General features: G+C 58.2%; 2 protein-coding genes across 4 annotated transcripts; both read right to left on the bottom strand.

Annotated features, from left to right (window-relative positions):
• Nucleotides 1–2015: 2015 nt before the first annotated feature.
• Nucleotides 2016–6727, bottom strand: NAA10 (N-alpha-acetyltransferase 10, NatA catalytic subunit). Its single transcript, XM_086389555.1, has 8 exons — nucleotides 6554–6727; nucleotides 5984–6082; nucleotides 5502–5560; nucleotides 4509–4554; nucleotides 4309–4424; nucleotides 4072–4116; nucleotides 2892–2976; nucleotides 2016–2345 (listed from the first exon to the last, which is right to left on the bottom strand). The coding sequence occupies exons 1-8, from the start codon at nucleotides 6572–6574 to the stop codon at nucleotides 2109–2111; spliced, it is 708 nt and encodes a 235-aa protein (XP_086245681.1). The 5' UTR covers nucleotides 6575–6727; the 3' UTR covers nucleotides 2016–2108.
• Nucleotides 6728–6993: 266 nt separating this feature from the next.
• On the bottom strand, nucleotides 6994–14527 carry RENBP (renin binding protein). 3 transcript variants are annotated; one of them, XM_086389553.1, is made up of 11 exons: nucleotides 14438–14527; nucleotides 14054–14163; nucleotides 13807–13882; nucleotides 13558–13633; nucleotides 13188–13360; nucleotides 11627–11851; nucleotides 10865–10946; nucleotides 10456–10631; nucleotides 9800–9931; nucleotides 7238–7325; nucleotides 6994–7148 (listed from the first exon to the last, which is right to left on the bottom strand). In XM_086389553.1, exons 2-11 carry the CDS (start codon nucleotides 14158–14160, stop codon nucleotides 7015–7017), a joined length of 1269 nt encoding a protein of 422 aa, XP_086245679.1. In that variant the 5' UTR covers nucleotides 14161–14163; nucleotides 14438–14527; the 3' UTR covers nucleotides 6994–7014. The 3 variants fall into 3 exon arrangements, with proteins under 3 accessions (XP_086245679.1, XP_086245677.1, XP_086245680.1); XM_086389551.1 differs by having other exon boundaries at nucleotides 14464–14527; XM_086389554.1 differs by lacking the exon at nucleotides 11627–11851 and having other exon boundaries at nucleotides 14464–14527.
• Nucleotides 14528–14836: the final 309 nt, after the last annotated feature.

The following is a 14836-nucleotide window of genomic DNA, read 5'->3' as shown; positions in this document are numbered from 1 at the left end:
CATGGCTGCAATCACCATCTGCAGTGATTTTGGAGCCCCCAAAAATTAAGTCTGACACTGTTTCCACTGTTTCCCCATCTATTTCTCGTGAAGTGATGGTCACTAGTACTGGCCAAATGCTTCTTTGGCCTTTAAGGCCGTACTGCCTGCTCTAGCCTCAGCTGTATTTCTCCACTTAGGAGGATCTAAACTGCTCAGAAAGGGCAGGACCAGATCTGTGCAGGACCAGATCTGCGGGAGCTTGCTAAACCTGTTGGCGAGTGAATACTTGGTCCGGGCAGAGGCAGGGTCAGGTCTGCTACGCGGAGAATGGACCAGAGGGAGATGAGATCGGTGGCGAGGCTGTTACCAGGTGCTCATGTCAGGTTGTGCACCTCGGTGTACAGGCTCATGCCAGGGAAAACGTCCCCGGAACCCACCCACAGTCCCAAGGCTACAAGGCAGGCGTCCTGCTTTTCCACCCCAGCCTTCTGGCCTCAGGTTGGCACGACGGCCCTGAAGGGGCTGCTCCAGAGGCGAGCCCTGCAGAGGCGGAGGAAGTGCTGGGCCCCAAGGGTCACCCGGGCCTGCGGCTTCCCCTCTTTGCCCTCCGCCCTCGCCGCAGCTCCCGCCTCCGCTCAGGAAACTCGACCGCCTGAGGGCGGCCGAGCTTCAACCGGCCCGCCTGGGCCGCAGGGCGCGGGCGGGGGGGCGGGCAGAGCGCGGGTCGGAAGAGGCAGGAAGGAAAGGCCCGCAAGGGGCCGTGAGAGCCTCTGCGGGCTCCCGCCCGCCTGCGCTGGGGCGCGGTCGAGGTAGTGCGCATGCTCCACTGCTCGCCCCGCCCCGCCCTCCGCGCGGAGCCCTGCCCAGCCGCCGCCGGACCAATCAGAGCCTGGGAACGAAGCCGGCTCCGTAGGTGAATCTAAAGGGACTGACGCCGGGCGCGGAAGGTGGGGCGAGGCAGAAATTTGAGTCAATCAGAACACGGCCTCCCTCCTCCTCGCCGGCCCAGGAGCCGGTGGCGGCGCACAGGCCCGCGCAGGCGCGTTTTCCAATTCCCGGACCGCCCACTGGTCTCCCGGCTGCCTGTTGATCACGTGGCAGGCGCCTGCCAGAGAGAGACAGGAGCTCCAACCCTTGGTAGCGAATTATTCAGCGTAGCAGGAGAGCAGTGTGCCATCTGCGGTAGCAGGGGCATAAGGTAGTGACAGCTAAGGAGTGTTGAGTTCCGCTGGGAGGTGGGCGGCCCACGCAGCCCGCCCAGGGAGGAGGGGCAGCAAACAATGGTGCTGCAGCCGGAGGGAATGGCAGGGATGAAAGGTACTGGAGCAAATTTTAGGCTTCTATTCTGCATGAAACGACATGATGTTATTTGTCAAAACCCAGAGTTACAACGCAGAAGGAAATGTAAACCCTGGACTATAGTTAATAATGTATCAGTATTGGGTCAAATGTAAGAATACAAAATGTTATTAATAATAATTAGCCTCCAACTAAAATGAAAAAAGAAAGGTCAAAATGTTATTAATAGTTGAAAGTGGAGGGGGGGGCGTGCATCCACGGAAACCCTGTACTATCTGCTCACCTCTGTGAATCGAAAACCGTTAGGAAGGAGATTCAAGGGGTATCACGGTGATCAAACACACAGAATTGGTGGATCTGTTAGTTTGCAGGGGAGGGAGGAATCAAGGACACTTGCCAGGGCTTGGGGAACTAGGGAGCTGGTTGGGCCACTACCGAGATGGTAGATAAGGTCAATGACCCGCTGGACTCCCACATCTGGAGCCTGGCAGGGTAGCAGCACAGCAAGGCTCAGGCTTCCAGAACTCCGGGGTCTCTTTCCCCCACCCCCCCAGACCCAAAGATGGTTCAAAGCCATCAGACCTCTCCAAAACCCTGACAAAGCTCTTCCCTTCTAGGAGGGCTTGCAGGACACACTGTGCCAAAAGGCTGTGAGGTCCACATCCAGAAGAACACAAGAGCCAGAGCTGGGCATTCACACACCACCCAAAAGGTGCACACTCGCACACGTGAACTCCCCAAGGCCACTGGGTGAAGTTTATTGTGAAACCTCTTGCGGTGAGGATGGGATGGGCGGGCCAGGATAGGGAGGGGAGCAGGTGCGGGCTCTAGGAGGCCGAGTCAGAGGCCTCTGAGCTGTCCTTAACGTCGGTGCTCTCTGTGGTCTCGCTGACCTCGCTGAGGTCCTTGCTGTCGCCACCGCTGTCCTCCGCAACCAGGCCCTTTTCCTCACGACAGGCCTCCCCTGAGCTCGGAAGCGAGTTGCCCTTGCCTTCCATCTTGTTCTCAATGGAGCCCAGTACCACGTGCCTGCCCTTCTCCTTCAGCTCCAGGTGCCGCCTCAGCTGCCACGGGAAGCCCAGGAGAGGTGGGAGGAAGGAGACAGGGCCTAAGTCTCTAGACCATGAGGGCCCACTCCCACTGCCCGTTTCTGGTCTCTTGCTGGGGGTGCAGGCAGGGCAGGAAACACAGGACTGCATTGAGACCCAGGGCTAGTCCCGGCAACTGCCCCCTCTGGGCCTGTTTCCTCTGCAGTGAAGTGGAGGTGTTCACACGCCCTCACGCAGCTGCTGTGGAGCCCTCTGAATGGCCCCGGCCCCCATGGAGCCTTGGGCAGAGCCCTATCTCCTCAGCCTTGGAGCCAGCTGCAGCCATCCCCAGCCCCATGCCTCAGCACATCCAGACTGTCCTGTCACAGCGGCCTCTGGGCAGGATAGGCCTCCTCCTCAGAAAATGGAGCCTTGGCCCGATGACAGCCTTCTTTAAAGCCCTGCCAAGATCTGGCTCCCCACCTGTCAGCTGAGGCGAAGAGGACCAGGACACCTCCAACTCCCTCAGGCCACCCCGCTCAGCCTGCTTGGGGCCGGTGGACCTGGCCCCACTGGACTCACCTCATCGGCCATCTGGGTGAGGTCCCGCTTCATGGCGTATGCATCTTCCCCGTCAGCGTAGTATTTGGGCTCCACTTCACTGATCCTGGGGGCGGGGGGGTGGGGCGGTGGAGAGGAGGAGGAGAAACCGAGTTGGGGGCATTCTCCTCCACCCTCTGGTGCCATCTGCCATTGGGACGGGGTGTCAGTGCCCCCCAAAGGCCCTTTGGAGACATTTCCGACGTGGCCTTCCATCTGCTTTCTCCGACAGTAAGCCGGACTCCCTCCCACCCTTGGCATTCTGCCACCCCACCTCATCCCTAACCTGGCTCCCAAGGATCTATTTCTGTGGTTTCCTGGGAACCACGGCCCCTGCATGTGGCAATACCCTACCCCTCCTTGCCCAGTTCCCTGTCATTTCCTGGGCATGCATGGCTGGCTGGCTCCCATGCTGAACAGTTGGAAACGGCGGGGGGTGGTGCTGTGGTCTCTGTTCTTGGTGTTCTTGGATGGCCCAGAAAGGCCCTGCCAGCCTTCAGACCCGGTAACTGTCAACCAGCAGGGGAGTCTGCATCCAGGTCAAAGATCCTCAGATGCCCAGCCCGTAGGTCCTTCCCTTCCTTAAGCAAGCTGAAGCTAAGGCTGTCTCAGTGGGCTCTCCACAAACAGCCCATCCCAGCAGCTTTCACCACAATGCCCTGGGCAGGGCAGTTCCTGGCCAGGCTCTCTGTGTCCTGTGCTGGGCACACTGAGCGGACTGCTCTCACCCACTAGGACACCCAGGGCTCTAGACCCCTCTGCTGCACCCTTCCTGCACCAATATGCTTCGGTTTGCCCTTTCTTCTGGTTCTGCTGAGATGCTTCTAGGTGCCTGGTCACTCTCAGTCCTGTTCCTGTCCTGGGTCCTTGTCTCTACTTCTGAATCCCTTCACCATGCTGCCCTTCACCTGGCCCCCACCAGCAGCAGGTAGTCCTCTTCTGCCCAGCAAGAAACACTAAATGTCCTCTAGGCCCACAACACATCTCAAACAGACAGTGGCAGGTGGGTGTCACTGTCTCTGAGTGGAGGCCAAAGCCTGTCCCTAGCTCTAGCTGCCGCCCACCCTCATGCCCAGAAAGTAGCTCAGCCCATCTCAGCCACCTGGGCAAGCCAGACCTGGGGACTGTCCCACTCCCATTAGAAACATCTAGATCTACTTACTGAAAGTTGAGCGTGTTGGAATAGAGGTGCAGAGCTGCCCGGTTACTGTAGGGGAACAAGGCTGTGCTGAGCTCTACAGACCAGGCCAGACAGGGACAACACGTCCAGGTCCTGCCCATCCTCCCAGTCCCGCTCCCCACAAATCCCACCTCCCAGTCTTCTCCAAAAGCCAAGGCAGCCCAGGACCCGTATCAAGACAGCAGCCCCCACCCCCCTTCCTTTGACCCCGGCTTCTACCTCTTCCTGACATGCAGGGAGACATATTTGGCATTGAAGTTCTCAATCATGGCTCGGGAGGCCTGGTCCATCAGCTTTTGAGCCAGGCCAAGACGCCGGTGGGAACGCTTAACAGCCTAGGGGCAGAAAAGTGGGACCTCAGAGGCAGCTCCAACTAACTTCCATGCCCACCAGAGCCTGGGTGGGGAGGTCCTACGCACCAGCGAGGTGATATGTCCATGGGGCACATCGTCCGGGTCTTCTTCCCTAGATCAAGAAGAAAGAGAGGCTAGGAGCGAACCCCACAGTGCCCCCAGATCCCGGGTAGGGGAAAGAGTCAGGGCTCTCCAGACCCCAGGCAGCAGACAAAAGACATGTGCAGTATCAATGGAACACTATTCAGTGCTAAAAAGAAGGGAGTTATAAAGCCAGGAAAAGACATGGAGGAAACTTCAATGCATATGACTGAGAGGCAGTCTGAAATGGCTACACTGTATGTTGAGGTACGTATACAGTCACTCGTGTTCGACTCTGCGACACCATGGACAGTAGCCCACCAGGCTCCTTTGTCCATGGAGATTCTCCAGGCAAGAGTGCTAGAGTGGGTTGCCATTTCCACCTCCAGGGGATCTTCCCCACCCAGGGATTGAACCTGTGTCTCCTGCACTGGCAGGCAGATTCTTTACCACTGAGCCACCTGGGAAGCCCACACACTGTATAATTCTAATCATGGGATGTTCTAGAAAAGGTAAAACTATGGAGACAGTAAAGAGATCAGTGGTTCCCTGGGGAGAGAGGAGGGATGAACAGGTGGAGTACGGAAAACTCGGCGGGCACTAAGACTACTCTGTGTGATACTATAGTAGTGAACACATGTTATACATTTGTCCATATGACTCCAAGGATGAAACTTACTGTGAACTATGGACTTTAATAATGATGCAGCAATATTGTAACAGATGTACCAGGAGATATTAGTAAGAGAGGCAACCAGGAAAGACAGGGAAGGAGTTATGTGAGAGTGTATTTTGCACTCACATTTCCTCTAAAGCTCAAACTGAACTAAAGAACAGTCTATTCATTTCAAAAAGAAAAAAAAAAAAAAAACAACCCAACCCAGGCAGCCTCCATCAGACATGTGCAGATGTCAGTGTCCCTCCTCCCCCACCCGCAGGTCAGGCGCCAGTTTTGTCTCTCTGCCTCTGGTGACTCACATTTTGGCCAGGACGTACCCCACGATCTTCCCATTCTCGTCCTCAGCGATGTACGAGAGCTAAAAGACAGGAGGAAAGAGGAGGCAGAAAACAAATTTCTATCAGAGCTGGAGGAGCCCTTAGTGGACACCTGGCCCCACTGCCTGTCTCTTGCCCTGGCCATGATGGACAGCAGGCCAGGGTGGAGTTCAGTGACAGCTCCTGACCTCCAAGCAATGTGGCCTTGTTTTCCCATACCACACGGTGCCCCTTGTTCTTAACCGGGAAGAGGTGGGCAGACAGGTGGTAATTCTGCTCCTAGGTTGGCCCTGTTCGTCTCCCGTCTTCAGGCACCTCCTTTCCACCCCCAGCCACCCCAGATGAAGCCAACACTCAAGGCCTCCTTCACCCAGGTGTCCCCCTGGGACTCTTCATGGTCTCAGCCAACCCAGGGTGGGAATTCCCTGGCCTTGACCCAGTCCCCAAATTCAACAGCCGCCCACCTGGGGCCAGGAGAGGCCATGGTAGAAATAATATTTCATCTGGTAGTTCTCAGGCAGGCACAGGAGGTTGCAGTGTTGCATGTTCATCAGGTCCTCTGGCTGCGAGGGAGGAGGGCAGTGGAACGCGGTCAGGCCTGGGGCTGCACTAAGTAGGCCTCGGTTCTGTTGGAGCCCTGCTCGCTGTCTACTCACCGACCCTCCACCCCCACCCCCAGACCTGGGCGGGAGCTGGGACTATCTGTCTCTGCACAGTCCTGGGCCAGGGCTGCCGGGCAAAAACTTGACTGTTCCAGGAACGGACGTGAGCGCCAGGAAGCTCCCCAACACCATCCCACGGAGCCCCGACATCCCCGAAAAGGGGTTCGCAGCCCCGGCTTTGAACCCCTGGCCTCATCTGTGGGGAGGGCCAACCCCACGGGAACGGTGGCCTTCACTGTTTTGTGCCGGGCGGCCGCAGGCGATCCAGGCGGCCGGCCCTGGGGCTCGGCCGGGCCCCTCGGGAGCATGCGCACGCGGCCACTGGGCCTCGCTCCCACGCGGCGCGGACCGTCTCCGGCCCCGGCCCCTCACCCTCGCATTGCGGATGTTCATAACGGCGGCGGGACTCGCGGCTCCCAGCGGGTCGTGAACGCGCAGTCAGCTGCCGCCGCGCTTCAGAGCGACACCGGGGCTGCCAGGCCACGGCTAGGGTTGGAGCTAGGACCGGGATCGCGGGGGCGGTGGCGGAAGAGGCGGCGCGCGCCTGGCCCGTCCACCGGATGGAAGTGGCGCGCTGCCGGACCCACCCTCCTGGGTGCTCGGCTAATGCGCAGGGAGCTCCAAGGGCGGGGCGGGGTCTCTACGCGGGGCGGGCCAATGGCCGGGCAAACCCGGGCACGGGGCGGGCCTCTTGGCAAGGTGGGAGGTTCCAGCGCTCTGGGTGGGTCACTTGCCGGGCGAGCAGGTGCCCTCCAGCCGAAGGCGGCGGGCGTTCCCCACCTCCCGCGACCCCACGGAAGCTCACACACACAGACAGTGTAACAGGCTTCGTTTTATTCTGCGCCCGGGCGGGCGGGACCAGCGGGCGGAGACCGGGTGCTGAGGGCTGAGGCCGGAGCGAGGCGGCTCAGCAGGTTGTTCAGCATCTCCTCGCACATGGCCAGGCACCGCGGCACGTGGAAGCAGCCTACGGGGAGAGGCGGGACAGCGGGTTGGGAGGGCTGGGGACAACGAAGTGCCCTGAGCCCCTGAGGCCTCGCCCTGTCCCCAACTCACCTTTGAAAGGACCCCCCTTGATAGTGAGGGCGACCTTCCCGTCTCGGTTCAGGTAGCCAAACCATTCCCCGTACTCTGGATCGCGAAACTGCAATAACAAGGCAGTGACAAGCAGCGCCGGCAGGAGCTGCCCAGATGACAGACGCCTGGGGAATAAGTGTTCACCCGTCCCACTAAAGCGCTACTCGGGATCAGAGCCCGGGCAGACCCCAGATACAGTAACTACAGAACCAGTGCTGTTAGATCCCGCGTCCTGGACAAATATGAACACAAAGGGCTTTCTCTTTTCCTTTTTCTGCAGCCGAAGTGGGCACCTAGATACCCCACTTTGGAAAGGGGCTGCTGACTGTGAGATGAAACATTGCAAGATGGAATAAAAGAACCCTCCTTGGGTATGATGGAACAGTTCCATATCTTGAGTATGCTGGTAGTTATACAGATATATATATGGTACTTCCCTGGTGGCTCTGTGCAAAAGAATCTGCTTGCCAATGCAGGAGACCTGGGTTGGATCCCTGGATCGGGAAAAATCCCCTGGAGAAGGAAATGGCAACCCATTCCAGTATTCTTGCCTGGGAAATCCCATGAACAGAGGAGCCTGGGAGGCTGCAGTCCATTGGGCCGCAAGAGTCAGGTACAATTTAGGTACTAAACACAGATATATACATTGCTATATCTCAGTGAACTGAATACTTAAAATGGATTCTTAAAATATTAATTGCACTTCAACAGAATTGATTTAAAGAAAGAGAATAGAGGTGCTGACCTGTCATGTAACGTTGTAACAGATGATTCCCTTTGAGTTCCTGTTCTCTGCTTCACAGGCCTGTCTTCCAGTTGATGAGATTGTAGATATCTAGCACTGAGCTGACTCCAGCCTTGCTTGTCACAGGTCCCAAACACATCTCCCTCTCCCTTGGAGCCCCCTGAAGCCTGACCCTGCCCAGCAGCTGTATTGACCCATTCCGAATTCCTTTCTTCTCTCTTGCCCACAGTTTCTTGCAGATGCTCCAGGGTAGACTCCAGACCCCTGGCCTAGACCCTTCTCTTTCCTCCCCAGATAGAGACCTGAGTGGAATCCCTTCTCAGGACTGTGGAAGAAGTCAGTGACACTGAAGTCCACTATCAAAATCTTTTTAAATGTCGACCTGTGAATAGGTCTATTCCTCTTCATAGCAGGTAACACTAGTTCTATATCTATTCATTCTATCTTTCCAGTGACACTGCTCATGTCCTCACATTATTCAACTATTTTATCTGACACGGACAGATTGAACTGTTTTCCTGTCCAGCGTTTCTGTGGATGTCTGAATTTCCTGTCTTCTGTTATGATGATCAGTGCATAATGACTGATCTGTTTATAAGTTTCCTGATTGTTCGATGGCCATCTCTCTTTTTTGACAATTTATTCCTTAAATTTCACTTTATGCAGTTAACACCAATGGCCTCGAACACAGGTTCTTTTGAATGCATTCAATATTAACATATATCACCCCGGGTCTTGTGACTGTTGTGTTTGGAAGTAATGATGAATATGTGCAATACTGGGAGATGCCCCTCGAACTACAATATAATGTGAACACATTTGGGATGTCTACTGGTGATGAAGTCAGACACTGCTAATACCACTGTGCTTTCATTCATGATGGAAGCAAATACTGGATTTCAGTTAGAGGTTAGCCTAAAGAAAGATAGAATTTTCTCCCAGGTCGCAAAACCCACAGACCACCAAGTAAGACTCCCTGTTGTAATCCTTCCTGTACTGGGGTTTACTGATGGAGTGAGTTGTGGCTTTCGAAACACATTGGGAATTTTCCTTCATTCAGGCTCAGCCCCCAAGGTGCCTCTCAGCCATGGCTGGCACAGGTCATCACTCCACTCATTGCGCTCGGGCCTCTAGTGGAGGGGAGTCTTTGGCTCCCTTCCTGCCTCACAACTGATTCTTGTCTCCTTTGCTGGGTCCTCCTATTCCCTCTTCTCTTTTCCTTCTGTCCTCAAAGCTCACCTTGCCTCGTGGCTTGCAGTATATATCATCTATATCCTTATGACACCCAAACACTTGTGGCCAGTCCAGACTCCTCCCACTCAGCCAGACTCTGAGCCCTGCTCCTGTTGCATCTTGCACCCCGGGTCAGGCCCCCACTCACTGGCCAGGATGACAGCCACTGCGCCATCTCCCTGACTTGGCCCATGGCCCTATGGCCTCCCCTTCCGAAGCCCCGGCACCCATGAACCCCAGAGTCAGGTTGACCCCTCTTTGCTGAGCACCCCTTCCAGCTTTTTTCCTTCCCATCAGCCCCGCCTGCAGCCCCCGACCTTGATGTATTTCCCAGAGCTCTCAGCCCCATCTCTGTTTGCTTGTTTACTTGTTTATGGTCAGTCACTGCCAGCAAAATGTGAGCTCCAGTGGGGAAGGGGCTGCTCTGTTGACTCAACAGAGGGTACTGGGGCTGGGACCTCCATGTCTGCTGAGGGGCAAGCGGGGGATGTGCAGGAAGACTCGCCCTCCCCGCCCAGTCTGCAGTTTCCACACCTTTGCTGAGACCAGGAAGAAGCACTTACCCGGTGGAAGGTGTACTCGGCCACCTGGTAGAAGATGCGCAGCAAGGCAGGGTCCCCAGTCTCACTGTAGCCCATGAGGAAGGCGATCATGGCTTCACTGTGTGGCCACCAGAGCTTCATGGCCCACTCCAGCTGGGAGCAGAGAGGAGTCATCTGGAAGCCTGGGTCCCACCCTCCGCCACCCCTCTCAGCAGGAAGGTCACCCCCATCATTCAGGCCCTGGCTAAGACTCCATCTGGCCCAGGCACTTGGAGCTTCATTGTGACATGGACGTCTATGGAGGCCTTGACCACTCGGCAGATTGGCACTAGCTTCTTGAGCTGGAAGGGCAGGGCTGGGCCAGGCTCCCCTTAAGCCCTGGAATCCAAACCCTGGCTGTCTCATCAGTCTGTCTAGAGCCCCTTGGACAGTCAGCTCCTGCCAGTGGCCAACTCAGCCACCTTCTGTGGACCTCAGTGGGATCAAGGCATAATCACACAGATGTAATGATCACACACAAATCTGCCCTCAGTGCTGATGACTTAGAATCATCCAACGAACTTTTCCAAGATGGAGGGACATGTGTCTCCTTGTGTATGAGCTTGAGGACCACTGGGGTCTCCCTGGGCCCCCCACTCTGTGAAATGGTTTAAGGACAGCCCTGGGCACATTCCCACCTGGGTGGGGCAGAGGCCATCAGCATCCTGGAAGTAGAAGAGGCCACCATGCTCAGGGTCCCATCCAGAGTGGAAAGGCAACAGTAGGAACTTGTCAATCACGTGGGCTCGAAGTTTGGCATCACCTCTCTGGATAGCATAACGGAGCAGGAACCAGCCAGCCTCCAGCGCGTGGCCTGGTGAGGGCTCAGGGTAAGGCAGGTAGCGTGGTCTCCCCCAGGTAGGGGGCTCCAGCCCCCTGCGCTGTATGCTGACTCCCTTCCTCTCTTGCCAGCAGTGGGGGCTGCTCTGAGCCATGCCCCCCAGCATGGCAGGCCCATCCCTGCTTCTCTGCCTGGTCCTCGGTGCCCAGTGTGGAGGGAGGCAGGCAGTCCCCACATCTGAAGCCCACCCCACTCCCACTCCTCACCTGGGTTCTGGTGTCTCCCCAAGCAGCCTGAGAGTTCCTCACCATCCTCTGACACGTTCTCCAGCACAGCCTGCCCACCCCTCTGCAGAGGGAGGAGCAGAAGGGGGTTCAGTGCTCAGCAACCCCCTCCACCCCCTCCCTCCTCATCTGCAGGCTTGGGTGGGCTGGCGGGGGTGGGCAAGGGGATTTTGAGAAGGAGCTGATTCACTCCCAAGGGTCTGGAACTTGCTTTGGGCCTGGGTCCCGGAAGACACTGAATGGTGGGGACTGAGATTGGGCTGACCTGGCTGTCCAGAGGCCTGGGAGGAAGCTGGGTCTGGGTTTCATGCTCCCTGATGGGCCTGGGGGTTTGGACCCCACCCTCCTGCCCTCACCCCAACCTGGCTCCCCAGCGGCCTCCCCCACCCTTTCCAAGGGTTCTGGGCCACACCTCCCTGTGTCTCCCCATCTGTAAAATAGACCCCCAGCACATGAGTGGGCTTCCCTGGTGGCTCAGATGGTAAAGAATCTGCCTGCAACACGGCAGACCTGGGTTGGATCCCTGGGTGGGGAAGATCCCCTGGAGGAGGGCATGGCAACCCACTCCAGTATTCTGGCCTGGGAGAATCCCCATGGACCGAGGAGCCTGGCGGGCTACAGTCCATAGGGTCACAAAGAATCGGAGATGACTGAGCTCGGGGGTGGGGGTGGGTAATTGGGGTCACCCTGTGCCCCAGCCCCCCAGGACTGGTCTGGCAGCCGGCGTCTGCCTCCTGCCCCCACCTGCACATGTTGCAGAATCCTCTGAGCGCACCAGTCCCCCAGCTCCGCAGAGATGCCTGCCAGCTCCTCGTCCGCCTCCCCAAGCTGCTCCACCAGGTTGAGCAGCATCATGGGCACCGCCATGGACTCTGAGGCTGGGGCCCCAGGGAGCTGGGGCCGGCCCAGCCCAGAGGGGTCCTCCCGCACCCAGCTCACGATCTGATCCATCATCTCCATGGCTTCGTTCTGGGGGTGGAGGTGATGAGGGGAGACCCAGGCTGAGGCTGCACCCCATCCAGTCTGGTCTGCCCAGGTCCCTTGGGCTGAGCTTCTAAGACACTCCTGCCAAGGCCTGGCCCCGGGCTGGGTGCTAGGGCTCCTGGGCTGGGGGCTGCAGACCATGCCCAGGCAGTGAGGTCAGCTTTGAAAGACTAGGGGGCCAGGGAGGAGCACCCTCCCAGCCAGGGCAGGGCTGGTCCCTCTGAGCAGGACCCTGCAGAGCCGGGGTGGAGGGGGGCGGGAAGTTGATCCCCCCAGGGTCCCCCACCTCTTGTTTGTTGAAAAGCATTAGCCTCCTAGGCCTTTCCAAGTTCCAAGGAGCACATTTAATCAAAGAAGTGAGGAAATGCAGAAACAAAGGAAAACTGATAAGCAAGACAAAACAGTAAGTTTGACTAAAGTCTTCCCCAAGAGCCATAAATAAAATCCTGAGTTGTATCCTCAAGCTGTTTTGCACATAACTAAAACACCCACCAGGGGGAAGAACTTAAGTACATGCTGCCCACTGGCACATAGAGCCCAGACCATTGGAACCAGAAAGTGGATCCTGTAACTCCCTCCTGGTTATCTCACCACCAGCCAATCAGAAGAATGTTCCTAAGCCCTGCGACCTCCTCCTTGATTTTGCCCTAAACCCTTCTCTGAAAGGTGTTTTGAGCAGGACCTACCCTGTCCCTTTGGAATAAATGCTGCACTTTCCTTCCCCACCACCTGGTGTCAGTGAATTGCCTTCACTGCACATGGGCCCAAGTCTGGTTTGGTAACACCTCTGTGCCCATCCTAAAGAAAATCAGTCCTGAATATTCATTAGAAGGACTGATCCTGAAGCTGAAACTCCAGTACTTTTGGCCACCTGATGCGAAGAACTGACTCATTGGAAAAGACTCTGATGCTGGGAGGGATTGGGAGCAGGAGGAGAAGGGGACGACAGAGGATGAGACAGCTGGATGGCATCACTGACTTGATGGACGTGAGTCTGAGTGAACTCTGGGAGTTGGTGATGGACAGCGAGGCCTGGTGTGCTGCGATTCATGGGGTCGCAAAGAGTCGGACACGACTGAGTGACTGAACTGAACTGAACGGTGCCCAGGGCCTCTGTGGGGGTTGTTGGGGGAGGGCCTCTGGGGGAGGGAGGACACACAGTGACAATAACAGCAATAACAGTGGGTGTGACTGGCAGCCCCAGGCCCTGCGGGCCCAGAGAAAGGACTGATGTTAAGGACAGATCTGGCCCGCACCCAAGCGCCAGGAGCCAGTGAAGTGAGGGCACGGAGATGTACAGCGTGCCCATCCTCCCCCGCACCTGGTACCGTGCATCCCCGGTCACCCTCCACAGCTCGTTCATGGCCATGGTGTAAAAACACTCGCTGAAGATGGTCCGCTGCACCTTGACTGGGCGGCCGTCCCTGGTCAGCACAAAGGCACACTTCTTTGCAGGAGGTGCCACTTGGGCATAACGCAGCAAAAACTCGCCACCTAGTGGTCAGGAAGGTGTCACGCTGGAAGGCGCGTTGGGGGTGCCCCAGCCAGCGCCTTCCTCCCCATCGGTGGGCACCCAGCGTCCTTGGGGGGCTTCCAGAGCCGGCTGGCAAGCAGGCAACTGGGAACACCACGCGGCTGCCGGGATCACCGAGAGTGGCCTCTGGGGAGACGGGGACGGGGAGGGAGGGCACCTGCTTTAGCTGCATTCAAAAGCTCCGGGCGGCGGAAGCGCTCAAACTGGCGGTACAAGCGACAGTACATCCACACCTGGGTGGGGGGCGGGGGAGCGGAGGGGTCATGGCTCAAGTAGGGAGCCGCCGTCCTCAGGGCCTTGAGAAGGAGGGCGGTGAGCCCGCGATCCCTGCCCAGTGTGAGAACTCAGGCAGGACCCAGCGCGCCGGTTCCAGTCCCGGGCGCCCCCGGCCACGCCTAGTCCGTACCTGCCTCCCTTGCAGCCAGACGTACTTGAGGTCATCGTACACCTGCCCGTCGCGGCCAAGGCACGTGAAGAAGCCCCTGTGGGACACGCTGGCATTAGCCGAGTTCGCGAGGTCGGGGGTGGGGGGGTGAAGGGGAATGGGGGCAGAGGCGGCGCCCCACAGATGGCAGCCAGCCCAGAGTGAGGTGCGGGGGCTCCAGAGGAGAGAAGAACCCAGTCCAAGGCCCCCAGAAGGGCAAGGCGCGCACCCCTGCTCCTGGTCGTGGGAATGATCCAGCCAGAAAGCCACCACGCGATCCAACTCGCGCGCCACGCGATCCTTCCAGGCCCGCAGCGTCTCTTGTTCCTTCTCCATGTCCTGTGGAGAGAGACTTGGAGACACGGCTCCCCCAGAGGCCATGCCATCTTCTCGGGTGCCCGTCCCGTCGGTGGACTCCCCGGGGCCGCAAGTCACCCCAGGCTCGAGTAGCCCCCTAGGGCTGCCTGACTCGGAGCCTCGGGTAGCCCCCCCACGCCCCCCGGGGCAGGCCTGCCCTCCTGACCAAGATGGGCCCCCGGACTTAACTCCCCGTTCCCGCCCCCCATCCTGGAAGGCCTCCTCCAGGACAACACCGACCATCCCCAGCCCGCACCCCTGCCCGGGCCGCCGAGCACTGGCCTGCCACACTCGGAGACCCCGGCTCATCACTCCCTGTCTTCCAGGAAGCCACACGGAGCGGAGTGCTGTCGCGTGACTGTCACTCAGCTGACCCAGCCTAGCACCACCCACCTCTACCCTCCAGGTTCCGCCCGGCCCGGGGCCGAGCCCGCAGCGGGGGCGGGGCTTGGCTGGCTCACCGCCACGCCCCACCCTCAGGTCACGCCCCCGGGCGGACCCCACCCCTACCCCCGCAGGGAGGCTGAGGAGTCTGGAGCTCCTCTGCTGGGCACCCTCCGTTCAATGCCCTCCTGGTGGGAAGTGCTGGGTGAGTTGGCAGGACGTTCTGGGATTGGGGTGGAAGGGGGGAGGAAAGAGGGAACTCAGGGCCATC

Source organism: Bos grunniens, chromosome X (assembly GCF_055505025.1).
Source record: "Bos grunniens cultivar Pamir isolate PY7600 chromosome X, Bosgru_T2T1.0, whole genome shotgun sequence".
NCBI lineage: Eukaryota > Metazoa > Chordata > Mammalia > Artiodactyla > Bovidae > Bos > Bos grunniens.
Note: the sequence above shows the minus strand (reverse complement) of the source record. Positions and strands in the feature narration are given on the sequence as shown.